This window comes from Aspergillus caelatus (genome assembly GCF_009193585.1).
Source record: "Aspergillus caelatus strain CBS 763.97 unplaced genomic scaffold BDV27scaffold_3, whole genome shotgun sequence".
Classification (NCBI taxonomy): Eukaryota; Fungi; Ascomycota; class Eurotiomycetes; order Eurotiales; family Aspergillaceae; genus Aspergillus; species Aspergillus caelatus.
Window position 1 is genome coordinate 53315 of NW_022475266.1, and position 26314 is coordinate 79628.

A 26314-nucleotide genomic window follows, 5' to 3' on the forward strand; every position below is an offset into this window, starting at 1 on the left:
TGCAATCGCCGATAGAGCGGATTCGCCCGCCTTTTAGTCTGCCCTAGTTTTGCCGGTCTGGGAAGGTCGATGCTGGCTTAGATTCGTCTTGACAGAAGCTTGGTTTGGAGGTGGGTTTCTTTCTTTCTTTCTTTCTTTCTTCTTATCTTTTATCTTCTCGTTGCCGATGTATGTGCATATCTATCTTGGTGGGAGGTTGACCTGTTCGGACACAAGACCGAGTCGGAATTGGGTGTTTGAGAAAACAGTTTCTTGGCCTGTTTTACCTATGAAATCCTTTTCTTCCCTTTTTCTAGAAAGGAGGTCTTGTTCGTGTCAGATGAACTTGGTTATATTGGGGGAATTTATGATGTGTTTCTGGTTTGTATCAAATTTTTAGAGGTCTGTATCAAAGGTTTTGACACCAAATTATTTGAGATTTTTATAAAACAAAAGAAGAGGAGGAATCTTAAGGGCTTAGTAGAAATCTCAGACATCGGCCTCGTATTTGAACTAATTTCGTTCATTCTGGCTGTATGGTAGGTAGGTAGTTGAAGTTGTTGTTGATGTTCACTTTTGACGCGGGACGCGTTGCGCCAAGGTGTTGTTGCAATATGCACATACATACTTTTGACTCACTATGGTATACTATAATTTATACAGTCGCGAGATATAGAATTATCTTTCTTGTTTATATATAAATAAATACTATCCAATGGTCTTTCTATCTAGATTATGGAATATGGAGTAGAGCCAATAAATCAGAACCCATGGTAGGTTGGACCCAAACCCCAACCTACACAGTTTATGGCATTAGACCACAGTCCCAGTCGTGATATCCATGGACTGGGAACGGTGATGAAATATCCCGTGACTTGTGAGAATTGTTGAATAGCCACTGTGGTTCTGTGCAGATACTACAGAATGGGCAAATTGTAGAAGATCTACGATCTGTATATTAACAAACTTATCATGTCAGATTCATGCGGCAATTTCTGCGAACAATAAATAAATATGCACCCTTCAATTAACAAAACCAATTTTTAAGCCTTGCTCGAATTCCAATCTGCAATCGCATCCTTGCCGACCTTATCCTGGATAATCCGATGGCTCAGATCCCAGAGGGAGGCTCCCAAAGTAGGATCAGAGGCCTGGCTCGTTTCCTTCCCAGGCTGTGCCGAATCAGAGAAATAATAGCCGTTCCAACTCTGTTCCTCAATCTCTGGGCTGGTTGCCGCCCAAAGCGCACTAAAGGCGCCCTGTTCCACATCGCGACCGATAGCCAGCATCGCCGTTGTGATCACCTTTCCCAGAAGGCCAGGATATGCGTCCTTCCACTGTTGCTGCATGGTTGTGTTGACCTGAGGATTCCGTTATCAGCTACCTAGAATGTGCAATACCATGTAACCGTTGAAATAGTAGACTCACCGCACCAGGATGTACCGAAAGTACATATATGTTATCTTCATTGGGCTTAATCACCCGATCCAAAAATCCATACTTGACACCAAGGATGATGGCCAATTTCGACCTCCCGTATAATTCAGTGTTGTCAATATCGGGGTTATTGATCTCGTCCAGAGATCCAAAATGGACCACCTTCGGGGCAGCTCGGTGCTGCTCGGAAGTCTCCCAGACAATGCGAGGAGCAGGCGTGTCCGGCAATTTAGATGTTTTTCGTATGAGCGGGAAGAGTAAGTTGCAGACGTAGAATTGGCCCGTCCAGTTCACTTGGAAGTGGCGGTCAATCTTATCATGAGTTTCGCCATACTGGTTTGCGTTGATTCCGGCAGACAGGATGAGCTATATGAGGATATTAGCACATAAGACCGGTGGCGTATCAAGCGGAACATACTAGGTCCAGCCGCTCCTCCCGCTCACAGATACCGGTGAATACTTCTTTGATCTGCGCTAGGTTTCCCATGTCGCATGGTATCCATTCGATCTTTGCGTCCTGGCCGGCTTCCTCCTTGATCTTGTCGATGGCTGCTTGGCCTTGCTCTTCTTTGCGATTCACCATAATCACTCGTGCTCCATTCAGCACGAATGCACGGGCGACCTCATAACTGATAATCTTATCAGCCTATTTATTGGATTGGAAATTTTGCTATAAGTGAGTGTTAGACTAACCCGATACCCAACGCCCCTCCGGTTATCAGAGCGACTCGACCGGAAAGGTCGTGAATCTCCTTTTTGGGGCCAATTACTGGCTTCAACACAGATTGCATGGTTGCGAATTAGTTTTACTGATTACTTTGTAATTGTTTATTCTTTAAATCCTAGAATGTGAGTTGGGTGAACGATTTATAGAAGCTGGAAGTTGGTCGGTTCAGCCCTATGTGCTCAAGTTGATGTCATACTATGACGCAAGTGGAACACGATAGCAAGAAATCCAGTCAACATTTTGTATCAGATTTAAATGCATCTGTTGGACGGTGTCTGTAACATTATGTACTTGAGAAATATTGGTCCGTGGTATATCTATCGGTCCTGTCTACGTTCTCAACTCCGGAAGAACTTCCCAGCGGGACGGTAACGGTCCTTGCAGAGCTAAGCTTATCGAACAAAGTACTTTTCCAAAGGAATATATATATATATATATATATATAGGTAATGTAAAGTAAAGATGGGTAGCGTTTACAATATGGCCTGCGATATGTCTTGCGATATGTTAGCGTAGCTAAAAGGCGAATGTTGGACGTAGACGTATTTAAACCTTGGTGGAACTGGCCATAGTTGAATGGAAAGGACTTCTGGGAAGTCGGGTCTATTGCTGTCGGCCGGCCGTGTCGATAGTGTCGAGCACGCACTCCTGGCCGTCGATAATAGTCTTGTGAATAATTGTTTACTATAACAAAAGTTCCATTGTTTATATACTTACTGCGTAAGCACTTTATTCTCTCGGATGATCAAACCCTGATAACTGCTTACATAACATAGGTCAAGCTCAAGACTTTTACTACGTACAATTTGTACCAGGCGACGAGGGGTAAAGAGAAGGGTAACTGCATCGTCCGTCGTTCTAGAAGCATGAAGTGTCTGGTATGCTTGCAGTGGGATATTAATATCTGGCCAGGAAGGAAGGGATGAGCTCGTGGCCTGCGATGATATCCCTTTTGTTCTTCGAGAAGGGCTGATTTGGAATTGGTGGGTGCCAGACACTATAAATGTCTTGGTGGCGCGGGTGGAGTCACTCGACGTGTCTGATACTACTACTTTTTACAGATGAGACAGGATATTTATGGTTTTCGGACTTTATGGTATTTGTGTTTTTTTCTCCTGTGAGATCTGAAGTCCGATCAAGATTTGAATTACTATGGATTTGTATTGTACTGAAGAGTAGGACAGGACAAGGAACAAGGGCTCCTGTGATCAGGTGCCGATCCTTGTCGGCAGTCAATTCCATAACTCAACCCGAACCATTCTTGCGATCTTCGAAACAACTTCTTAACTTCTCAAACATGACACTCTCGCTACCACACATTCGCATTTCTTTCCCTCCCTGTACTGTTTTACCCACACTACACTGACAGATGGAGCAGTTCCGAACTCTGCGGGATTTTACTGGAGCCATTACGGAGTGAAGACTCCCCAGATGAGAGACCGGATCCACACCAATGACGGCACCGCGTCTCTCTTCCCCCCCGGGAAAAAAAACATAATAATCGATAGTGTCTCGCGTGGTCAGTCTCAGAAAGCAATAGTTATGTCGATCTGTGACATCACCGCGTTGACTCCCAGTCTCTAAAAGCCCAAGGGAGTGGATCACTGAAAAAAAACCTACGTTGGCCCTACGCTAAATTGCCCGATCACAACTTAAGCGACATGAACGACCCATGAAACGGAAGTAAGGGATTGGCTGAAACGCCTTGCCCAGCGGGGGTTTCAGTTTGTCGATCGACTAGCGAACTAGAGTTCACTCAGTGAACTCCGTTGAAGGGGAGAAAAACGGAAAATACTTGAGTTTAGTGTGTACACTCTGTACGGGTCGTTTCTTCTTGCGATCTTCCCGATCGGCATTCTGTTGCCGTTTCATTTCTGGGTTTTGGGTTGGATTTGCGGATTTTCCCAGGGGGTTGGATTTTTTTTTTTTTTTCCCTTTAACTCTCTTCTTCCTTTCAAGGGTGGTGGATGAAGGGATTAGATTATTTTTATATTTGGGATTGTGCCCCGTTGCTTGTGTGGTTTTTTTTTTTTTTGTTTCTGTTTCTGTTTCTTCTCTCTTTGATTTGAAGAATATTTAAACTATCTTTAACCTTCCATTCTTTGTTTGTTTCATCTTTGATCACTATTCACTCTTTTTTTTCCCAATTTATAAATAAAATAAACTAAATCTGCCCGGTGCCGAATCACCCAAAAAAAGACATATATAAACAGACATTCACTCAATCAACACATCACCCATCAAGACAAAAAGAGGAGAGGAAAAACAAAATCCAAAATGACAAGGACAATAATCAACCTATCCATCTTCACTCTCCTATCTCTTTCAGCGCCAGCGCTTGCCTTGAACACAGCCTGTTACAATGACCTGGGCAATCTGACTCCCTCGCATTCGACAGAATACCAATCCGTGGCTCTCTGTCAGCAATTCTGCAACCAAGAGAGCAAGCCTGTTTATGGTGTGCAAGACCAGAAATGTTTCTGTGGAGATACTCTTCCTCCACTCTCTGCTAAGGTTGAGAATACGGAATGTAAGACGAGATGTCCTGGGTATCCGGTTGAATACTGTAAGTGCTGTCTTATCTATACCCCCAACCCTAACCTCCGACAACCAACACACAACCATATCCCTGAGAAAGGAAAATACAAGAAACATAACTAACAAGAAACCAGGCGGCGGCCAAAAAACCTACACAATCGGCTCCACCACGAAATCCCAGCGCCGCGCCATATCCGCAACCACAAACACTGAAACAGACAAAGACACCGAAAGAGAAACAGAAGCCAACGGCATCTTAACCGCCCCCGACGTCGACGAAGGCGACTCCGACCCCCTGGCCTCACTCAGCGTGAACCCAACCATGGTGAAGACAGCCAGTAACGGCCCTTCTACTCCTACCGGCACTGATACTCCCAAGAGTATACTGACTGCTCCTTCGGGGACTGCGTACCCCAATCAGCCGGATGTTGTTACCAGCCCTTCTTCGACCTTGGCTACTGCGGTGCCGACGGGGAGTGCGAAGGCTTCGGCGTCGGCTTCGGTGTCAGCGTCGGCGTCTGTGAGTGGGGGGGCTACGCCGTCGGCGAGTGTGGTTAGTGGTGGTGCTTCTTCTGTGATTTCTTCTTCTTCTGCTGGATGGGGGGCGGTTGTTGGGCTTGTTGTTGGTTTGGTGGGGCTTGGGGGTGTGTTTTAAGGGTGTGCTGTTTGGGATTGTGAATAGTATTGTGGGTGGGGTTTGTTTATATGGCTCGATTGTGTGTATCTTGGTCTACTTACTGTCTTTTCCTTGTGAGTTCGCTGGTCGACTCATGGCTTTACTGCGGTATTTTGTGCTGGATTCTTGTGCACGTTGGATACCCGATCCGCTCGCTTAATCATAATATATTGTTGAACGATATACCATAGAATAAATACACAATTGATTAGAGGACTATGGCAATGCAACGAAACCAGTAAACACAAAATAGCTTCAATGTTGAACCACGACACTCGAAGAACGCGCGACTCGCATTAGGGGTATCATTCTGGAGAGGGATATTACAAGACTAAGTACGAAGATGTAAGGCTGTACGACACTATGTGGCAGTAGAAAAGACGAGCAGATCAAGTGTTATCCTCAGCTATCAAGCCACGTTGATGCCTTTCGCCGCGAGCATGGCCCGGTCTTTTTCTTTCATGGTCACGTGCTCGAAATTCGAGGGAAGAGGTTTTCGGTCTCTTGTTTGCTGTTAGCTTCATTCTTCGGATATCGATACGAGAATAAGGACATACTTAAGGTATCTGACTTTTATGTTTCTCGCTCTGTCCTTGAGCTGGACTTGGTTTCGCCCTTTGATGCGGCTCTCGCCCTCCCGGACTGGCTGCGCCTCGTTTTGACTGGCGATCTTGCACCACCCGCTGCCCTTGGGTCCTCCGAGACCGACCTCTTCGATTAACCGAATCAGTCGCTTGTCTTCGGCCGGCGTCCATCGCACTGGCGCCTTAGTCGATATGACTGTGTGTCTCGCGCTAGAAGACACAGGGACAGGCTTGGTACTCCTGGGCGCTGCCTCGGGTGATTCAGCAACGGGATTCGTACTCCCACGCGCTGCCTCAGGGGATTCAGGAACGGAGGTTCTGCGTGTGGTCTCTTCAAGACCGCTCAGCAGCTGGGCTGCGGATTCGTCGTGTTCTTCGATTCTTTGGCGTTTGTTCTGAGGCCGTGCGGGCTTTTCTGCACGCTTGCGTGCGGTGTCGACGGAGCGGTTGTAGTTGCTGAAATCGTCGTCGCTCTCTTCATCCTGGTCCTCTGAATCATGGCGTCTTCGTTTCTTGGACTGCAGTCCGACGTGGCGTCGTTCGGCGCTTTGTGGATCGGCCCCTTGGCTGATGGGGGAAATGCGGTGCGCGTTTGCTTGACGGTCGATGAACCGGGACGCCTGCTCGGGCTTTTTGGCTGGTTGTGATGGGCCGTCGTGCTTGGTTGCTTTCCACAGCTCTTGAATGGAGGGCAATGGGCGCGAGGTGTTGCTCCTCCGTGGAGGGGTTGTATCGCGGCGTGGCCTGGTTGCTTTCCACAGCTCTTGACTGGACCGCATTGAACGAAAGGCCTTGCTGGTCTGCGTTGAGGTTGGCTCGAGGCGTACCTCTGTTGCGAAGAGTCTGGTCCTGACCGGGCTGAGAGTTGCGAAGCGAGGCTCGCGTGACCTCCTCATGACGGGACTGTGTGACTTCTCTAATTGTGTGCGTTCATCAACAAAAAGTTCAGACTCGCTGTCTACGTTGAAGTCCTGTTCGTCATGCTGAGGGAGTGGTGAAGATTCACGGAAAGCTGATACTTCGACATGCTCCTCGGTAGGCTCTTCGATGTGTTCTTCGGTAGGCTCTTCGATGTGTTCTTCAGTAGGTTCTTCGATGTGTTCTTCAGTAGGCTCCTCGATGAGTTCTTCAGTAGGCTCTTCTATGGCTTCTTCGGTAGGCTCTTCGGCAGGCTGCTCGGTATGTTCTTCAACAGGCCCTTCGACGTGTTCTTCGGTTGCTTCTTCCAATGGTGCTGGTCGCGATTGCTGGGACGCTGGTAGGGTCTGGCGCCGAAGCTGCGATTCGATTTCCTTATGGATGTTCCCTGGGGCTGGTCTCGCGGCACCGTCCGATTGTCTACGCGCCTCGAAGTCCTTGATGGACACATGGGACTGCTTCGATCTCTGCGCTATGCGCTCAAGAGATGATTTGTTCAAAAAGGCCCTAACTAGGTTAGCCAGCTGCTGAGCTGATACAAAGCTTCTAAACTCACGGTTTGCCAGATTTTCTCCGTTCCTTGGATTCAACCCCTCTCGGTGTGTCTTTAGGAGTCTCGGGTGGGATCGCTGAATCTCTTCGGTTGTCGGGAGAAGTAATCGTGCCCCGTTCACTCCTTTCTTCTGTATGTCGGGGAGCCAAGCTAGAGCGACCTGCCACGCTGCTACTACGACGCTCCTTTGCGTCAATTTCGGCGAAAATTTGCTTGCGTGCAGATTCTGCACTCTGCTGGCGGCTTAAGTCGTGGTCGATTTCCTCACACCGCTTGCGAATCCATCGAGCTGCTTGCAGAAGAAAGCTCCGCCAGGGGTAGGTGGTTTTCAGCTCGTCGATATCAAAGGTGCCATCTTCATCTGGCAAAATGACGAGCAATTCTTCGAAGCGATCGTATGCTGCCTCTCTGAACTCGTCAGGAAGAGACCCATCAACATTAAGCCTTGGCAAGTTGAATCCACGCATTGGAGCATTGCGGCTATCAAACGGTTCGTGAACAGGCACATCTAGGAAGAATCCGTCTTCCAGGATGAAGTTTGGATCGAAGCCGTGTCCATGCTGATGATACTCTAACTGCATGATCAAGGACTGAGTGCGGATCTCTAAGGCGAGTTGGAAGGTGTCCTTTACAAGCGCGCTTTCACCGGCGGTATTCCGCCGGCCGTTGACCAGATCACGCATGAAAGGCAAAGGAAACCGACCCTCGACGTCCCTTATGGCCTTTTTGAAGCCGGTTGAAGTGCCACTAGCCAGGAGCACCTCAAGTGCGAAACGAGCACAGTTGGCGCGATGGAGGATAGGTTCCGCGCTCCAGTTCAGCTCGTGCCCATCCTTGGTCAAATAGGACGAAAGGGACTGGCTAGCTTGCGTGACGTCGATATACGTCCTGCCCTCGAACCACCCTGGCTGGTTCTTCAAGGCGTTTTTATGAACGGCCAGACGTTTGCTTTGAGTGTTCCTGGGATCTGAGAGCCGCTTGGCCATGTTGACGATGCTCTTCAGATCCGCGGAACTAGGGACCAGGAATTCAAGAACCTCCTTTGCGGATCGCTCTAAGCCTGGAAGAGATTCGAGCATCACCTCGGGCTCCAGATCATCCTGGAGATCCTCATCATCCTCATCGTCTTCTGGATCAGTCTCTGCGTCAGGTACGATAATGGTGGAGCCTGACATAGTGTGGTTGTGCGCATCTTCAGGCGATTCAGGGATGACCTGGCCAGCACGAAATCCCGTTTTCCGGGATGACTTAACCGGTGATTCTTCTGTCACGACGCTCAAGTCTATCGATGGAGATGTAAGTTCCCATTCAGCGGGAGCGTAAAGAAGTGTACTTCAGATATCCCCCCCCCCAGTGACAGCAAAACAGAGGATAAAAAAACAGACGGATACACATCGAATCATAATGCAACAGGAGGAACATATGGCAGAACAGGACTTGACATTATATTTCCGGTTTCTGTGTCAACAAAACAAACAGTACTGACCATTTCCGCTCATTTTCCCTTTACCCTTCCACAACTTGCTACTCTTGAGAGAAGACTTTAGAGCAGGGATATCTTCCATCGGATGAGCTTCAAGCTCCCGACTCTGACTCCTCGTCCACCGTCTCCTCGGTGGACTCCCCTTCAACGCATGGATATCCTGTTGCCCAGCACCACGCGTAGCAATGCGAGCCATATCCAAAGGCGGTCAGCAGAGCGGACTGCACCCCAACCCACTCACCGCAGGTATACAGAAATGATATTGAGCCCAAACAGGTCGTATTATGATGAAAATGATGCCCAAGTCGATGGGAATCGATGGCTGTGGATGATGCGCTTGCTGTGGATGGAAAAAGGGAACAAAACAAAGACTGCTGGGAAGAAGACGAAGTGGCGCGTTTGAGGTTTAGGGTATTCTTATGTAATCCGCTTTGGATGCCTAATTTGGCTTTGTTGTTGCCTGAGTGCCTTAATACGGTGACCCTAATGTTGACCCTAATGTTAATGCTAATGTTGACCGTATGACCTCAAACTTGACCCTGCCAAGCACTGCATTTCGTGTCATGGTATTTTGCGCCACCAGTTGCTCACCTTATGAAAACATCTGTAATGATTTTCTTGAACGTTTCCAAAAATGATAGTACCTGTCTTTTTTCATTGAGATGCTTTGCGGGAGTGGAACACTGAACGTATGAGTCAAACACGTTATGGCTCAGGTGATTTGTTGCCTCCGATGTCATCCCGGAACTTTCACCTGGAGGTTGTTTGTAGGACCATGGCACAGCAGATGAATGACCAGAGATATGATCGAATAATGTGACTCCGTCATTGGCTAAAGGATGGTTTTGATCTGAATCGTACCTGTTAACTACATCATGCGTGTTACAAACGTTTCTGTGGTTCCTTGCAAGCAAGACATTGCATTGACTATGGACACAAGGTTTGTATAGACGTCGTACTTTTACTTCATGGAAGGTCCAAGGCAAGTGTGATGCTTACTGTGTAACTGTGCTCAAGCAAAGTCTTGTCCATCATGATCTCATTTCACTTGTTCTTCATACGTTATACCCAACATTTTACGTACTGGATCTCTGATCCAATTCTATTCAAAGTACACCGGGACTTACTCATCCTTCTTAAGCACCCTCTTCGAAACCAGGGGGCTTCCATTCAGAATCTTCTCAAAATCATGTGCATCGAGACACGCCTGTCTCGAATTCAGAACGGAAGTCTCCGCACGGGCAAAGATATCCTGTTCATATGCGGCGACGGAAGAACGAAGAGCGTCCAGTGTGAACGATCTACACCTCTTTGTTAGGATACCGTTTCAATCATGAACAGAATTAGACTGGGAATGGCATCATACTCCCTCGACGTAAGTTCAATCCTCTTAACCAGATCCTGTACATCCACGATGGCATTATTGGCGCCTTCACCTCTGACTACATTCCTTCAGTTAGTAAATAGCCCCTTCCCGAACTAGAAAGAAAAGGAGAACAAACACATGGTCATAGTATGCGCCGAATCACCCACAAGAACAACCCGAGGATGACCCCTTTGCCGCCGGGGACTGAAAATCCAATCCGCGACACGGATCGAAACCACCTCCGTCTCATCTGGTACCTGGTGAATAAGAGACCGGAACGGATCAGCCCAGTTTGCTGTTAGAGATTTCATGAGGGCAATGCGCTCCACATTAGAATCGGGGACTTCGATGCGCTTTGATTCAGCCCAGGAGACGATAAGCTGGCAGTGGTATTTGTCTGTGCTGTCGGAGAAGTTGTTGGGGGTGTCGAGGACTATTTCTCATTAGTATCTGTGCTTATTCTCTGGCTAATCATGATGATGGTGATGGTGATGTAGTACAGCTGAAGAAGAGATACACGTTGGTATCTGGATGTGCGCCTTGGAAGATGAAGGGGTCGATTTTCTGGGCGCCTTTCATTTCCTCAGGTGTGTATAGTGCTGTTGCGCCGAGGAGTTGGACGGGTAGGGGTTGCATTTCGTGGTCGTTTGGATAGAGGATTTGTCTGGAGAGGGACCGTGATCCGTCGCAGCTGAGGAGGATGCGGCCTGTACATGATGAGCCGTCTTCGAAATGGGCTGTCACTGAGTCCGGGGTTGATTCGATATCTTCGAGGGATTTATTCCACTGTCATTAATTTCAAATATCAATTTCCGTTTTTTTATATGACATTGTCGTGTATCGTGTCTATATCCATGAAGCCATGAGCCTCACCTGCACTTCAATCCCACTCGTCAACAACTGACGCATTCGCACCCGACTAACCCGAATCCGCTCCGCAGCAGGGACATTATAAAGCGCCTCCCCAGACTTCAGATCGAAGAACTGGTAGCGACCTGTATCACCGCGCGCAGCAGCCTCCTTGTTAACGTACGTCTCTGGCAGTTGCGTGATGATGTCCTCCGGGAGTAACTGCCGCAATGCGGGCAATGCCCAGTGCAGAGTGAGGCCCCATCCACCGCTCCGTGCGTCGATGGCCGAGTCGCGTTCGAAGATCTGGAACGGGACACCGTGGGTTTTGAGATACTGGGCTAGGATCAGGCCGCTGATGCCAGCGCCGACGATGAGCACGGGGAGTTGTTCGTCGGCCATGGTTGACGCTCGGGTCTCTCTCGATCTATCTATCGATGTAGGGGAAAGTGGGATGAATATCCCGCTGATCCTTGTCTGTTTCTGGCCGCGAGATAGAGAGAGGGGTGGGGAGGGGTATCTTAATCTGTTGGGGTTGGGAGATAATCTAGACTCGTTGGATGGTGCGATATGGATATGAAGGTGGAACTGGGTAGAAAGTAAGTAACTAACGTCTGGCCCGAAGGAAGAGAATCCCGGCCATAGTATATTGGCTGCGTGCTATAACGATGGTTTATTAAGGTTGAGCCGGTTTATTTACTGTCTCTGTGCCTATTTGCTGCGGCCGAAGATTACATTGACAGCGTCCCCACTCGATTGAGACACGGCTAAGCATTTAAAACTTAAGCAAAGAGCATTCACGAGACGGACGGCACGCCGATATGCTTGGGCTCATCTTAACCCGCTCGGGATAAACCCGGGAGATCCACTGGCGTTGACTTCCACCCGTAGCGCGAGCCCTAATTATCTGTCTCATAATCTCATTCCTCGAGGATCACGTAGGCTCTCCCCAACCCCTGCTTAGTGAAACTTACACCGGAGTCTCCTCCGTCGGACGAGGTCGTATTAACGGATATCTTCGGAATCTTAACCAACCCTCAAACATGCCCCCTTGCCTCGATGCAGTATTAGTGCTTACTCTGGCCGTCTTTCCTGTACTCCCTACCTAGTAGTAAGTACAGAGCAAATAAAAAGACTCATACTACGATAGTCTAATAAATGAAACATATTAATTAAAGTCATTATTATACAAGACTAACTACACTATCCCTTTAGATACCTTGCGCTCTAATGACACCCGCACTTCCACCGTCATCTCGATCCCCCCATGGCCAGGCCCCGAACTATCCATGATTAACTCCTCGCTAGGCGTTCGTCTCGGATGGGCCGGCGCCGACGCAGTCGATCGCAATTGAGATCGTGGATCCTTCCACGATTCCAACACATAATGACCCTGACTCTCGTACGCTTTACTATTCGATTGGAAATCCCGCACCAGCCCCTTTAACAGCGGTGCTAAGTAGGGAATGCAGGAGATGATATTCTAGAAACATGTTAGTTTTGGCTCATGGATTAACCTTAGTTATTCTTTCTTTTCTTTTTACGCCGTTCCCCCCCCCTGCAGATACCTTGTACGTAAAGAAGTAAAAGAGGTAAATTGGGGTACTTACACCCACATTAAACTCGATCGTGCCCCAAAGCACCAACGCAGTGGAATTGCCGTCCCCGTAAGCTACACGGTGGATCTGGGTTAATCGCATGATCGAGCAGATGGTCGTGAACAGTCCTAGGAGGAATAGACACACGACGCCCGCTTTCTGGGCGGGTTTGATCTTCAGTCGGAGCAAGAGCGGGATCGGTAAGAAGATGATCATGAGGTCACAGATGATGGTGAAGATGGCTAGCCCGTAGAATGTGCCCCCGACGGGGAGACAAGTGCCTGTTATATCTGTTCGCCAGGCGAGTTGGACCTGTTATTCTTGTATCAGTGGTGACTTTTTTTTTTCTGGATTAGGAAATGAGGAACATACAGGATTACAGTTGAAGATTAGAGCCAGTGCGCCGGCGATGTGCCCTAGTGTGGAGATGATGAGTACTGTCCAGATGAGGACTCGGTAGAAGGACAGTGATGTTTTGGTGAGGAGACGTAGATAGCTGAGGCAGAGCGAGGCTTTGAAGCCGGCGATGCCGATTTGGTAGAAGGGTCGACCGGCATAGTTGAGCTTGTATATGATTAGTTTGAGGGTCTCATAGAGATTGATGCAAGAAGGTATAAAACACTGTACCTTTTTATAGGTTGGTAGGTTTTCTTTCGGGCGCAGGTTGAGTGGCAGTCCCAGGCCGTATCTGCTTTCTGTGGCTGTGAGCGCTCGCCTGTTACATTGCTAGCGATTACTTACGGGAGATACATAGAGCGCTGTAGATGACGCTGAAGAGCTGGATCAGGTTAATGACAACGCCTCCACCAAATCATCTGATCTTTCTATGAAGAATGCGACTCACCATACTCATCACCATCACATAGTCCGCAGTGCCTAGTCGACGAGCGTGCGCCCGAAGACCCAGCCGCAGACAGACGGTAATGACCATCAAAATAGTCAAGCTCAGACAGACACCCAGAATCTCTCGATACTGGGACTGAGCCTCGACCTCTGGAGCGGCATGGTGCACCCAGCCCATCGTTTAGACCAGCATTAGGTAGGTATATCGACGAAAGGAACGCAGACAAGGCATCAAGAAAGGCGCAGAGAGTATCGGGAACAGCTATTTTAACGCAAGACTGCCTAATATGCGACCTCTGCATCATGACACCCAATGCATACGTCCCCCCTTGCACCCTCGTCCTCCACCACCTGCCCGTCAATCTTGTTTGCTTTTTCTGGAAAAGGCTAGACATCATTCCAAGACAAGGATGAGACATTCCACCGAGCTCGCATGGCGTAACCCTCGTGTAGGTGTCCTCCGCAAGGAATGCACGTTGTGATTCACGAAACAGACCATAATCAAATTATAATTATACCTAATCCTCTAGGATTTAACTACAAATTAAAAAAAAAAATAAAATAAAATAAACTAAATCTTACGATTTCCGTAGTCTGTCTAGCTTTGTTCAGCAAAACCCACTTCCCACCGCAAGTCTCACCCAATGCACACACACAAACACTAAAGCAGTGGTCCATTTAGGGCAAACGCATGCAGCAAGGACCCAAAGCATCGAATGCCTGGTGTCGCGCAAACCATTGGCTTTGACGGAGTTAACTTCAATTAAATCATAATTATACTTCTACTTCCCTAGCCCAATAGAGTTTTGCCAGGGTTAGTTCTGACTGGCAGGACTGACTCGGAGGTTTTATTTTCTTGCGCTGACACTGGTAGCATTTGCTTTCTTTTTCTTCTTTTCGTGTCCTTGCCTGCGCTGCGACATTTCTTCTCCCCTTTGAGCAATTTTTTGTTTGCTTCCCGCTTTTTGCTTGTTCTTTGAACACCCTTTTCTTTTTCTTTTTCTTTTTACTTGGGTTTAATCCCTATGGGGGAAGAAGAAAAGAAACATTCCGACGGCGTGGTGGGCCAGACCATGCCCGCGAACCGAGTCGATGATGCAGTTGAGTACCTGGAGGGGCATTCGGACGTGGCCGATACGCAGGATGTAGACATAAGCGCATTGCGTCGCAAGATCGATTACCGCATTATCCCATTCATGTTCTGTTGCTATGTGCTGCAGTTTTTGGATAAAGTCATGCTGAACGTATGTTTTTTTTTTTTTTGTTTCTCCCCTGTTATCCCTTGTTTTAAACCCTAGCAAATCGCAATCAGCTGTCGGATCAGAGAGAGAGAGAGAGACTGACTAATTGCGGCTTTTTTTTTTTACCCCAAAGAGTAGTATGCTGCGGTTATGGGTATAAAGAAAGATCTTGGGCTAGTAGGTAATGATTTCTCGAATACGGCGACTTGGTTCTTTATTGCGTATTTGATTGCGGAGGTTCCTAATGGTATGTCTATCTACCTATCTACTATACAATTATTTGCCCCCTTTTCTTCTACTGTTTGTCGTGGAAGAGAGGATAGGGTTGATTGAATTGATTCATTGAAATGAATTGAATGCGATGACTGATCTGGACTGGCAAAAGTGTATCTCCTCCAAAAGACCCCCGCTGCGAAATGGCTTGGTCTAAATGTTACCCTTTGGGGTGTCGCAGCAGCAGCCTCTGCTGGCGCCCATGATTATCGGAGCTTGCTCGTTTCGCGAATCTTCCTTGGTATTTTCGAGGCCACCATCGGACCCTCGCTGATGCTTCTCAGCAGCCAATTCTACACGCGCAGTGAACAAGCCCCGCGATTCACCTTCTGGTACCTCGGGCTAGGCGTGGCGCAGATCATCGGGGGGATCATCTCGTTTGCGTTCCAGCAGGTGCATCACACGTTTGCCGGGTGGCGGATTATGTTTCTTGTGTTGGGACTTGTGACGATGTTGGTCGGGGTGCTGACGATGCTGTTTATTCCCGATACGCCGATGAAGGCGCGGTGGTTGAGCGAGACCGAGAAGATTGCGTTGTTGCGACATGTCAGTGTGAATCAGACGGGGGTGTGGAGTAGTCGGGTCGATATGAGGCAAATCTGGGAGGCGGTTGGGGATGTACAGTTGTGGTTGTTAACGTTGACTACCATTTGTGTAAGTCACTCTGCTATTCCTTGCCCACCAGGGGAAAAGAAAGGGAGTGCTGACAAGAAGATATACGACAGACGTCCGTATCCTCCGGTGTGGTCACGACATACTCGGCAACCCTAATCAACGGCTTCGGGTTTACGCCTCCGCACTCGGCGCTCCTGAACACGCCCTCCGGCATCGTCAGCATCTTCTTTACGTTGGCCGTCGGGATCGGGATCCGCAGAGTCTCCCACCGCTGGGCTTGGTTCATCTTCTGCACGATTCCCGGGATCATCGGTGGGGCGCTGATGTCGTTCTTGCCGAAGCATAACAAGGCCGGGGTCTTGATTGGCATTTACCTCGTCAATGCGATTGTTGCTACGCTGCCCATTCTCTACCAGTGGACGATGGCGAACTGCGCCGGACACACGAAGCGCGCGTTCGCCAGTGCCCTCGTAGCTGGGTCGTTCTCCGTGGGTAATATTATCGGCCCGCAGACGTTCCAAGCGAGGGATGCGCCAGAGTATCGCCCGGCGAAGATCGCCGTGTTGGCGACCCAGGCCGCGGCGGGAACCCTGGCGTTTGTGTTGTTTTTGTATTATGTATGGGAGAATCGGAGGCGTGTGAAGGCTGCGGGTGAAGGCGAGGAAGAGGTTATTGATGAGACGAAGTGGGCTGGGTTGACTGATAGAGAGAATCGATGGTTTCGATATGTGTATTAGAACTGCCTGGATAATGTTGGTGCTTTCTGGGAGGACGACATTTGATTCGAAATTAAGAATGATGTATATAACAGACGTATGTAAGAAGTATAAAAATGCATGAATCGTTTGGAATGCAGTAGAAATCAAACATCGATCTCATTAGCTCATGGACGATGCTTCTTCATTAAAACGTAGTAAATGTCGAACGCCCAACATCACGTTGCGCTTGTGGACCCGAAGTGTATATGTTACATGAGAATTTCCCAACACATTAAGCAAGAGCACAATACACGGTCTAATAAACGGCCTCTATCAAGTAGATAGCTCCGAAGACCAAGAAAGCCACGGCGCCGCCGAGAGTCACTATGATCAAGTTAGCGGATATTCACAGAAACCAAAGAATTGTCAAAACACTTACCGACTCGCATGCTGACGCGACCCGCAATAGCACTCCCTCCAATCACTGCCGCAGCAGTGCAGAGGCCGTGCCCGGAAATCGCGCCGACCGTCACCCACCAGTAATCTTGTCCCGCGGCCATCGCAATGGTCGCGATTTGACTGCGGTCACCCCATTCACCAAGGAAGGTCATGACGAACGTTTGGACCCATGCGGGGCTGAGAAGCAGTGAGAAAAGATTGTTCATGCCCGAGAGCATGTCGTCCAGGCGACGGCCCCGCGAGGGGGAAGATCCCCGGGACGAAGAAGAGGAAAGACTCTCGGGGGGCGAAGGCAGACGGTTGCCCGCCGAACGAGACTTGCCGCGTCCAGCACGGCCTGATTCCAGAGAGTGAGGGGTCACGGACGAGCGACGCCGGCTCTTACGAAGTTGCTCCTGTTCCTTTTCCTCGAGTTCCATCTCGACCTCCTTCATCTCCTCGCCAACACCTTCGTCGGGCGACATCTCTCGGCCTTCCTTCAGCATCTTCAGTCCAAACACGAAAAACAGGATGGCGGCCAGCAACTTGGTCATGGACTTGGGGATCAGTGTCGGAACGGCGTGTCCGAGAATGGCTGACAGCACGGTCATGACAAAAAGCGCGGCGAAGGCGGCAGAGAAGACGAGGAGACGTGGGTGCCGCATGGCCATCAAGGCAGCTACCAAGAATGTCTTGTCGCCAATTTCGGAAACCACAATCATAGTAAACGAGGCAATGAGCGAGTGCATCACATCTACTGGCTCTTCCGGTGAACCGGGGATCTTGCCGGTAGAGCCCTTCGGAGTATTGAGGCCAAGGGGGTCATCGTTCACGGACGGCGGGGATTTGGGATGGGGGATGTCGTGTGGTTTCTCAGGCAAATCAGCGGGTTTCTGGTTTCTAATTAGCCTCGTACGCACGCCAAATCTAGTAAGGATTGAAATTTACCTCCACGACGCCCATTTTAGAATCAGAGGTTTTGCCGTCCTTGTCCTCGGACGCAGGGGCTTTCTGCTGTTCACTATGAGGCAAGGGAGGAGCTTCCTTCGGGCGATCTGGCACCTTCTCGCCTGGAGTTGTGCTGCCCTTCTGCTTCTCTGACACTCCGCCCTCTGTTCCACGCGTGCCCTCCTTCGGACCCGTCCTGTGCGGATCATCCATGACCCCATCGTTCGAATGAGGAATTGGCTTGCCATCGGGACCCAAATGCTCCGTGGATTTGGTGTCCGCCTGTTCTTCCGTCTTCGCGGTGCCCGTTTTCTTGCGATCCCGTTCCGCACTGGTCTCGACCCAAGGACCAGCGTGTGGCCGGCCATCTTTGCCGTCAACCGGGGCGTCCTGCGTCCCTTTGGGGGAGACCTTGGGGGCAGCGAGTCCATCTACGGCGGCATTGGGGACCGTAGCATCGCGCTCTACAACGGTGGGATCGAGCGAACTCGCCGGATTCGGGGCCAAGTCTGTCAGGGCCGTCGCGATGGCGGGGAGGAGAAAGAGGAGAAACGGTGACGAGAGGCGCTGAACCTTCATGGTGACAATGCGGTTCTAGATGTTCTAAAATAGAGTCTAATTGAAAGATGTTCGCGGGCTACAGCCCATGAAAGGGCAATGGTTAAGCCGCAAAGTTCAAGGTGGATTCAGGACGCTATGATCGATGACGATCCGTTGATGCTAAAGCCACGACAGCAGATTCGAAGCGGATTATATAGCGGCGCGGAAAAATTGTAGCAACGACGAAGTTTAGGGGTAAAAACGAAGGAATGAAAACAAGAAGAGAAAAATTACTAGTGAGAAGACCTGAAGAAGAAAAGAAGAACAGGAGAACAGACGCAGGACAAGAAATTCCAGATGAAATTAGCAAAAGGCTGGGTTGGCCGCAAAAGGAAAGGGGCAATCGCCCCGTCACGTGGGGGTCCGCTTGCGGTACGCTTTATCACACGTGACCAGGCACACCGGCAAACCATGCAAACTATCCCCTTTCGGCAGTCAGGCACATGACTTTCCTCGAAGCCATTTGTGGTTTCTCGAACTTGTTTATATAGTTTTGTTTACCACGATGTCCTCATTGTGCTGCTGTTTCTTTATGCATATTCAATTCAGAATTGATTGACTCTTATTATTTCTATTGCTGAAGCTAAAAAAGATACTTTCTTATTATATATACTAAATATTAAGATATTTTAGAGTAATTAATAGGGTAATCTCACAATCAGTAAAGACAGTTAGGTTAAGACTAGATTAACTACAGTTAACTGTAGTTACTGCCTACCATTTTCAGTAAAGCACGACGGGCTTGGCGCCAAGAACAGTTAAGCTAGATTAACCGTCCAATTTTCGGCTTAACCGTGGTTAGGTATAGAAATTCTATTAACCTATCCATAACCTAGCGGTTAGGTATAGCTGACCCCATTAACCTAACCTAACCTAGCCATTCGCCACTCTAATTGTGCGTCATTCTTGGAAATTCGGCCTTCCCATCGATATGCCACATCAGTGTAGTATTTTCTTGATTTGTAAAAGCCTCTTCCCCGGCACTCGTCAACAATCGAATAAGCTGCTTCGATAGAGTTATCGCTGCAGCAACCCAACCATTGCTTCAAACCCGATGCAGAATCTGCATGGACTTGTTCTTGGAGAGAAAATAAAAGGAATGGTCGATATAAAAGCCAGTTTGTATGAGCGAAGACAAGTTTCAAGGTACAAAGCTGCCGCTGCGTGGTTGTGGACATTGCAGACGACGGCAACGACAAATTCAGATAGGATGGTAAGCTTAGTAGCCAGTCCTGAAGGTAATTTTAAATCTCCAATGCCTTTGTTCTAAGACTGAGAAGCTTATATTTTTTTTCGAAGTGGGCCGTAGAACTCTCTGAGCATCCTACCCAAGATTCTGGCTAACCGTGCATAGTATATGAGTGCCGCACCAGAGCAAAATTCCCCTGTCATCATGAATTCATTCTCCGTCATCGTCAAGTCATTGCCATTCGTAAATCCACATTCCACTTGATCAATATTATCATCATGAAATGCAGCCGGCCGGCCAAAGGTACTGCTAAGTATCCGGTTATAAATGCAGATGGACCAGAACAGCTTCTTCGCTACTCTGCCTCAACTGTTTTTGCAAAAGATATTAAGTCGCGACGCAATCCAAGTGCTTGTGCGTGACGGACGATTATTCCAAAGGATGACCATGCCTTGTGCATTTGGGAATGATTGAGGAGATAATGAATGCTGAGCAGCCTTGCTTCAAGCGAGCTCATTGTGATCTTACTGCCTTCCTTTTCTAACTTTCGATGGGCCATATTAAAGAATTGCACGCTAGAAACCATGTTAACAGCTAAAAGAGTGCCAAAACTATACAAAAGGACACATACTTCGCACCTGGCAGTAAATCCACTAAATGTCGTGTTTTCTTTGGCATAATGGGAGCCAAGAGCTATCACCATATAAAGCAAGGAAAGATCTTCTTCGGTGTCAAGGCTATTGCTGTAGAGTTCCTCGAAAGAGGCCAGCATGCCTGTTTTATGTACGAGACATCATCAGACCAAAGTCAAAGTAATTAAGAATCAGAGTCTCGGCAATCGATCGGGGTAGTCTAGTGATAGCGATGGCAAGCTGGCCAGTCTAATCCGAACGAAGCGGAGAAACGCAAATCCGGATGCGCTGCCATGATGATGCCCATATTGATCTTCCTGGGGTGCCAGTGGCTCTTCCGTCATCTCTGGCGTGGGCCGAAGCCCTGTGTAGTCTACTACCTCTGGAATCGATGGTTCAACTGGTGTTTCTGCAGCGTTTGATCTGATATCCTGACGGGATGATTCCTGTCGTCGTACAGTAGGCATGTATTCACATCGTTGGCCGTTCTTCCTTTAGCGAAGACAAAGTTCATGGCCTGAACACCGAGTTTTCTTCCTTCAAGCAGGAATCAGTAACTAGTATATAACAAAAACATTTGAATGGATCACACATAATCCCTGTATGGAATCCACGCGTTCCGAATCTTGGCGACCACATCCACTCCTAATTTAGTTTCTTTCCGAGGACGCTTGAATTTAGAGCAGCTGGGAGAGTAAGGGACAATTTTCAACCTTCCCTCTCAGGCATAATGGCAGCTTTGTTGAATGGTGTGGCAGGAAAGAGAAATGGGCAGAGAGCAAGTGAATGAAATAGGAAACCGGCATGTTCCCCGCAGTCTTCTCCGCTTTGGTCATCCCGAATCTTCTCCAATTCCCCGGCTTCCCCGGGTTCTTACGTCCTGCTCCCCGGTACCGAACCCTGATAGACTTGTTACTCGATAAGCTCGCTACATTGAGATAATATCATATGTACTCGATATAGCCTAGAAAATACAAGGATCGTAGCAGAAGTAATACTTCAAGACACAGACGAGATGGGAAGTTGAGAATGTGGAACGTAGTCCATGATGATTGGCAGATAGTCGTAGGTAGTAACGTAGGTCCCAAATGGTTGCCCAATTGTCTTGCTCAGACAGGAGGACTTAGGACAATACTAGTAACCTCGACATAGACTCCCACCCGATGATAGGGTCAGAATCGCTGCTTTAGACCACTTTAAACTGAAGGTCTGAGGGAAAACGGATGGTCACACCTAGCAGTCCTTATTCCACAACTTATTAGCGCTAGAGAAGGAGAAGGTTTAGATGGTTCTTTCTTAATACCAGATATGATACTTCTAAAACTGGTGTATACTTCCGTTCACTTGGCTTTAACTAAGTATTCTCACGGTGACCCCATTCTCATAATCTGGACAGAACTCCCTTGCAATCCAATACGGAAAGATGATCGCGAGAAATCTCGCTCACATTCCTGCACCTGCACTGCGGATAAGCAAATGTGCTGATAAACTGTCATAGAGGTCAAAAACGTTGATTCTTTATTGTCTGGTTCTAACTACGTGACTATCTTACAAAGGCGCGCGTAGGCGCTAGGCCGGATTTAATAGGGAACCCGCGGTCAACATGTGCCAACACGTTTTGGGGGTAAATTGCATACCCTGCTAGTCCCATCACCTGCTTAAATTCCCTGTATAAAATTTGGAGGGCAAGTTGCACTCCAGCAGAGCCATTGTACTGTAGAAAGATTCCGAAGGAACTACTAGTGAGCAAAGATCTTTTCTGAAAATATCGTATCTGTTATGCTTACCGCAAGACCCCAAATGGGAATTCGCCCTGCAAAGCAGAAGTCCGCGCCCAGCGCAAGTGCTTTGAAGGTGTCACTGCCACGTCGAATACCACCGTCAATTGCGATTGCTATCTTTCCCTTAGCCACTGGCGCACATTCTCTGAGTGCATCTAACGTAGCAGGTACACTGTCCAGCTGACGACCGCCATGATTAGAAATCACCACTCCGTCCAGACTGTGGGTAATTGCCAAGGCGACATCTTCTGGCGTATACACTGCTCCGATGTAATCAGTGATTGAACAAATCCAGAGTTGCTTAAATCCATACCTCCTTTCATCCAGACCTTCAGGTTTGTGTGCTTGCGCATAAATTCCCACTGCCTCCTCCCAGTTGAGGCTCGGATCTACGAATTATGAGCCATAGTCTCGACTACTGGTATAGCTTCAGAAAAACTTGCCGTAAGCTAGAGGATGCTCTTCTTCGGTATCAAACTTGATATCAACGCCTGGTGCCATGTTGGGGTACTCAATTCCTTTTGGCAAGGAAAACTTGTTTCTGCCCTCATTGTGGCGCATCCCATAGATGGGGGGGCATCGACTGTCAGTAGAATAGCACTGTATCCGGATTCTAAGCAGCAACAAATCAGTCAGATAGAACAAACCCACACTAAGGAACCGGAAGAGTGATACTTTCTGCACGTTTCAAGATATCTATCATGATATCCTTGTTCATCAAGAAGTTGACTTGCATGAAATATGGATTTCCTTTCCCTTCTGCTACTACATCCTCCAGTCGATGAGTTGCATAGGCTGACAGCGCCATGGGAACTCCCATTGCTGCTGCCGCTTGTGAAGTTCCCACTTCTCCGTCTGGATGCGCGATTTTCTGCAAAGCGGCTGGGGAAAATCCGAAGGGAAAAGACACTGGCGTGTTGCAGATGGTGGTCGATGGGTCTACGACAGAGACATTTCGGAGCACTCGTGGCCGTAGCTTGTATCGGTCGAAGGCTGTTTTATTGTCGAGGAGACTTCCAAATTCAGCTTGAGTCAGACGAAGGAACGTTTCAAACGTACCTCAGCATATCCATGGATCCATCATTGTAGTAGTCTCTATACACCTTGGGTAGCTTCTTAGACCCTTTCTCCTCTAGGTCCCCGATGCAGAAGACCTCGGGGTCCAACGCTTCGCCACGATTCGACATTCTAGTATCCAAGTATGCATAGGGAAGTAGAGCCTTTCATGGATTTTGAATGCATTATTTTTTTTTCTGTGGAAAGGTAGAAATGTGATATAGTTATTCTGCGTCGACTTTGCCTCTCTCGCTGTAGGTTTCCCATCCACTGACTAAACTCGTACATGTCTCCATTGTGCAGAATTATCACTGACCAGGCTAGTAGTATCTCCGTCAATTTCACGCCTGCTTGTGGACTTAGTAGATGGTCGCTTAACTAATTGAAGTAAAGAAATGGCGAACAAATAGCCGCCTCGGAGTGACCTGCCGCAGAATTTCTAGTTGCTGCGCTGGTTTTCTTTTTCCTTCTTTTTTGCTTTTGCGCCCATTTTGTGGGACTGTCATGCCCCGCTTGACTTCATTAGCTTGAAATTTTCATAGTCGAATACGCATTGGAAGTTTGCATGTCATCGGGGAATCAGTGGTCTCCTTGAAATTCGCAAGTCTCCGCGGTCAGTCCAACGATGTGCAGACGATCAACCTCAACTCAATCTAGCGGGCCATTGCTAAACTCTAAGGCAGCTTGACAGGAAAGTTATGAAGGTAGCGATCCATATCTCTATTATGTAGCTTAATTGGGCCGAATAAATAACCTAGCTCAGCATCAAAATTGAACTACTGCGTTTAACCTCCATCCGCCAATGGCTTGTTGTTTGATTCAATACATCGGGGCCATTCTTCCAGACTTGAGCTAACACCATGATTCCAGTCCTTACAGCTGCAATTCCATACAATTCAACTCGTTCGTACCATGCTCTGAATCTATTTTGGAACTGCTCGTCAAATGCCTCGCTGGCTGCTATAAAGGCAGGCCAATATAAAGGCGCCGCGAAACAATTTGATTCTTCTTTTATTTTTTCGATTGCTTCAATACAGTCAAGCACCACTTCAATATGTGAACGAAGATACCGGTAGCCGACGAGACGAACGTGTTGAGCGAAATATATGATTAGTGCATTATGAAAAGCACGAGATGTCTGGCGGATGATATTTAAGCTTGAATCTACATCACCCGCAAGATATCGATCGAGCTCTTGGTCCAAAGACCAATCCATAATCGCCCTTTCGAGATCATCACATTCTGCAGAGAGCTCACTGGGTACTTTGGAATTTTCACCTGCTTCTCGGGCCTTTGTTAGTGACACCGTCAGTTCGGTTGTTTTCCCGAGTAAGACAAGCAAGTGCTGCGGGACGCCATATATCGATACGAAATTGATTTCGGCCCAAGGTTCATGAGAATGACCAGAAAGTGACCGAGACAATCGATCAACCTGCCCAGTTGCTCCTGTTTCAAATAGTTCGGGTATCATTACTTTGGATGATTGAAAAGAACCTTGAGTCTGATTCCTCATGGCTGTGCTTTCATATATGGTCCTGAGATAAAAGTATATTTGGTGAAGGGACCTTGCCTTAGGAGAGTAGTTTGATTTCCAATTACGGGCGCTCTTCATGAAATGGAACGCACCGTCCAAATGAACTCCGCAGGTACTTGTATCGCCCGACATTACCTTCAATTTTCGAAACGATTAAGTATCGCTGACCATACAGTGTGGAGAGTTGGGGTAGCGGAAACTTACATTGATTGAAATCATGGACAACATAGTGGCGAGGTAGTCTTTATACTTCGGCGAAGGCTCATACTCGAAACCATGTTCGACTGAGTCTTTGAGTAGCCTAAAGGTCTGACCCCGAAATATCATAGCTTCATTGGTCCACTTGGTGGATTCCTCTTGGTACCCACGCGATCTGCTATCATTTGACAAGGTAAAAGCGCTGATGGAGAGGAGAGCGTTTCGGAGAGCGTTCTGAATGTTCGAAGTTGAGCCTTGGATATTCATTTGGCCAGTACCCTGAAGAGTTCTTTTTAAATGTATCCTGTGCCAAGGACTTTTCTTATTGTCGATAACACAGAAGAGACGTATGGCACGGGACATATAATGATGGATCAAAAATTGTTCAAGCGGCGATAGGTAAGTGGGCGAAGGATTGAACATGATAGAGCCATTAGGCTCGTGCCAACGGAAAAGCTGAGAGTTGACACGCGGCATATTCCTTTGACTGTCATTATGGTCTTGTATGTCACAAGATGTTTGATCTAACTTTTGACGATCCCAATCTGGCGCGGACCCTGGAAAGATAGCTGTATTCCGTACAGCTCGTTTATCGACAACTGTATGCCCAGGAGCATCGAGGCTTTCCAGAAAATCCGTCGCAAACGGAAAAGTAGCATCGGTATGATTTGGGTGGATCGCCGACGAGCTTTGGTCGCTGAGAAAGGATGGACTATCATAGCAGGTTGCACGGCTTGGGAACTCTTGATCAATAGAATGGTCGAAGCCATCTGGCGGATCGGCACGACTAGGGCAAAGGTCGAAAACACCAAAATTATGGATAATCAGAGTTTCAGGGTCAGTGGACGAGTCAAAAACGTTAGGGGGCTCCAATTCATCGATAGAGGCTAGGATGCCGTCTAACTGATCGTCGTTGAGCGCGTGATGGTTTGGTTCTGGGAAGATTAGAAGTGTGTATTTGATTAAAGCTTCATCCCGCCCGACGCGCGGCTGAGACCCGATCCAGAGGATACGCACCAAATGGAATCTGGCTTCTTTGCGATCGAACATGCGACAGATCTCGCGCGTCTTGACGTGAGATGGCCATCCCTTGCTCCGGAGGTAACCAGTGGAGCCGGAGCCCATATCCCGCACACTCAAGCTTCTTGGAGACGCATTGCATGCACTCCGGACGCTTTTCATCACACTTGACTTTCCTTGCACGACATGTCCAGCATCCGGTGAAAGTCTTGCTATGCTTGCGGGATTTCGGGCCACATGCATTTGAAATCATGGTGATGTCGTGAGGATGGGGCCGGCACACTTGGCCTTTCAATGTCAACTTATTTCAAATTCGGGATGCCAGAAGAAAGGAAATAGTAGGCCCGAGTTGGCATGTCAAAAAGGAAAATGACTGAAATCGGGGATGCGGGGGAGAGGAAAGTCAGAGCGAAGAGTCCACCAAGCGGATCCACGAACCATGGGCTCTTTGGACCCACGCAGGATTTAATACAAGTAGCCAATCCCGATCAGCAGAATCTGGGCAAGGTTGAACTCCATCGTACGGCTCTTCCATCTGTG

The 26314-nt window shown here is 48.1% G+C and overlaps 10 protein-coding genes across 10 annotated transcripts; 2 read left to right on the forward strand and 8 right to left on the reverse strand.

The window, feature by feature from the left end:
• Positions 1-953: 953 nt before the first annotated feature.
• Positions 954-2228, reverse strand: BDV27DRAFT_61452 (short chain dehydrogenase/reductase family protein). The gene is made up of 4 exons (XM_032077100.1): positions 2110-2228; positions 1835-2045; positions 1408-1782; positions 954-1340 (listed from the first exon to the last, which is right to left on the reverse strand). The coding sequence occupies exons 1-4, from the start codon at positions 2205-2207 to the stop codon at positions 1023-1025; spliced, it is 1002 nt and encodes a 333-aa protein (XP_031933516.1). The 5' UTR covers positions 2208-2228; the 3' UTR covers positions 954-1022.
• Positions 2229-4420: 2192 nt separating this feature from the next.
• On the forward strand, positions 4421-5336 carry BDV27DRAFT_169006 (WSC domain-containing protein; the record flags this gene model as incomplete). Its single annotated transcript, XM_032074914.1, has 2 exons — positions 4421-4709; positions 4816-5336. 2 exons carry the CDS (start codon positions 4421-4423, stop codon positions 5334-5336), a joined length of 810 nt encoding a protein of 269 aa, XP_031933517.1.
• Positions 5337-5504: 168 nt separating this feature from the next.
• Positions 5505-9445, reverse strand: BDV27DRAFT_61461 (SANT/Myb-like DNA-binding domain-containing protein). Its single transcript, XM_032077101.1, has 4 exons — positions 8899-9445; positions 7416-8694; positions 5915-7366; positions 5505-5860 (listed from the first exon to the last, which is right to left on the reverse strand). The coding sequence occupies exons 1-4, from the start codon at positions 9089-9091 to the stop codon at positions 5767-5769; spliced, it is 3018 nt and encodes a 1005-aa protein (XP_031933518.1). The 5' UTR covers positions 9092-9445; the 3' UTR covers positions 5505-5766.
• Positions 9446-9826: 381 nt separating this feature from the next.
• BDV27DRAFT_61468 (FAD-dependent oxidoreductase) lies at positions 9827-11686 on the reverse strand. Its single transcript, XM_032077102.1, has 5 exons — positions 11135-11686; positions 10762-11047; positions 10398-10694; positions 10262-10337; positions 9827-10196 (listed from the first exon to the last, which is right to left on the reverse strand). Exons 1-5 carry the CDS (start codon positions 11510-11512, stop codon positions 10019-10021), a joined length of 1215 nt encoding a protein of 404 aa, XP_031933519.1. The 5' UTR covers positions 11513-11686; the 3' UTR covers positions 9827-10018.
• Positions 11687-12246: 560 nt separating this feature from the next.
• Positions 12247-13729, reverse strand: BDV27DRAFT_152035 (uncharacterized protein; the record flags this gene model as incomplete). Its single annotated transcript, XM_032071471.1, has 7 exons — positions 12247-12261; positions 12330-12593; positions 12721-13020; positions 13081-13272; positions 13336-13403; positions 13450-13486; positions 13553-13729. The coding sequence occupies 7 exons, from the start codon at positions 13727-13729 to the stop codon at positions 12247-12249; spliced, it is 1053 nt and encodes a 350-aa protein (XP_031933520.1).
• Positions 13730-14455: 726 nt separating this feature from the next.
• On the forward strand, positions 14456-16595 carry BDV27DRAFT_61546 (putative MFS transporter). Its single transcript, XM_032077103.1, has 4 exons — positions 14456-14795; positions 14931-15039; positions 15178-15719; positions 15791-16595. Exons 1-4 carry the CDS (start codon positions 14577-14579, stop codon positions 16415-16417), a joined length of 1497 nt encoding a protein of 498 aa, XP_031933521.1. The 5' UTR covers positions 14456-14576; the 3' UTR covers positions 16418-16595.
• On the reverse strand, positions 16556-18458 carry BDV27DRAFT_61552 (uncharacterized protein). The gene is made up of 3 exons (XM_032077104.1): positions 17765-18458; positions 16818-17709; positions 16556-16762 (listed from the first exon to the last, which is right to left on the reverse strand). Exons 1-3 carry the CDS (start codon positions 18341-18343, stop codon positions 16695-16697), a joined length of 1539 nt encoding a protein of 512 aa, XP_031933522.1. The 5' UTR covers positions 18344-18458; the 3' UTR covers positions 16556-16694.
• A 1878-nt stretch (positions 18459-20336) lies between these two features.
• On the reverse strand, positions 20337-20601 carry BDV27DRAFT_61571 (uncharacterized protein). Its single transcript, XM_032077105.1, has one exon. It carries the CDS (start codon positions 20527-20529, stop codon positions 20377-20379), a length of 153 nt encoding a protein of 50 aa, XP_031933523.1. The 5' UTR covers positions 20530-20601; the 3' UTR covers positions 20337-20376.
• Positions 20602-21566: 965 nt separating this feature from the next.
• Positions 21567-23153, reverse strand: BDV27DRAFT_140369 (alpha-hydroxy acid oxidase; the record flags this gene model as incomplete). Its single annotated transcript, XM_032069641.1, has 7 exons — positions 21567-21642; positions 21823-21899; positions 21973-22226; positions 22280-22348; positions 22410-22549; positions 22620-22979; positions 23026-23153. 7 exons carry the CDS (start codon positions 23151-23153, stop codon positions 21567-21569), a joined length of 1104 nt encoding a protein of 367 aa, XP_031933524.1.
• A 574-nt stretch (positions 23154-23727) lies between these two features.
• BDV27DRAFT_169007 (Zn(II)2Cys6 transcription factor) lies at positions 23728-26027 on the reverse strand (the record flags this gene model as incomplete). The annotated part of the gene is made up of 3 exons (XM_032074915.1): positions 23728-24691; positions 24761-25689; positions 25772-26027. 3 exons carry the CDS (start codon positions 26025-26027, stop codon positions 23777-23779), a joined length of 2100 nt encoding a protein of 699 aa, XP_031933525.1. The 3' UTR covers positions 23728-23776.
• Between the last annotated feature and the right edge of the window lie 287 nt (positions 26028-26314).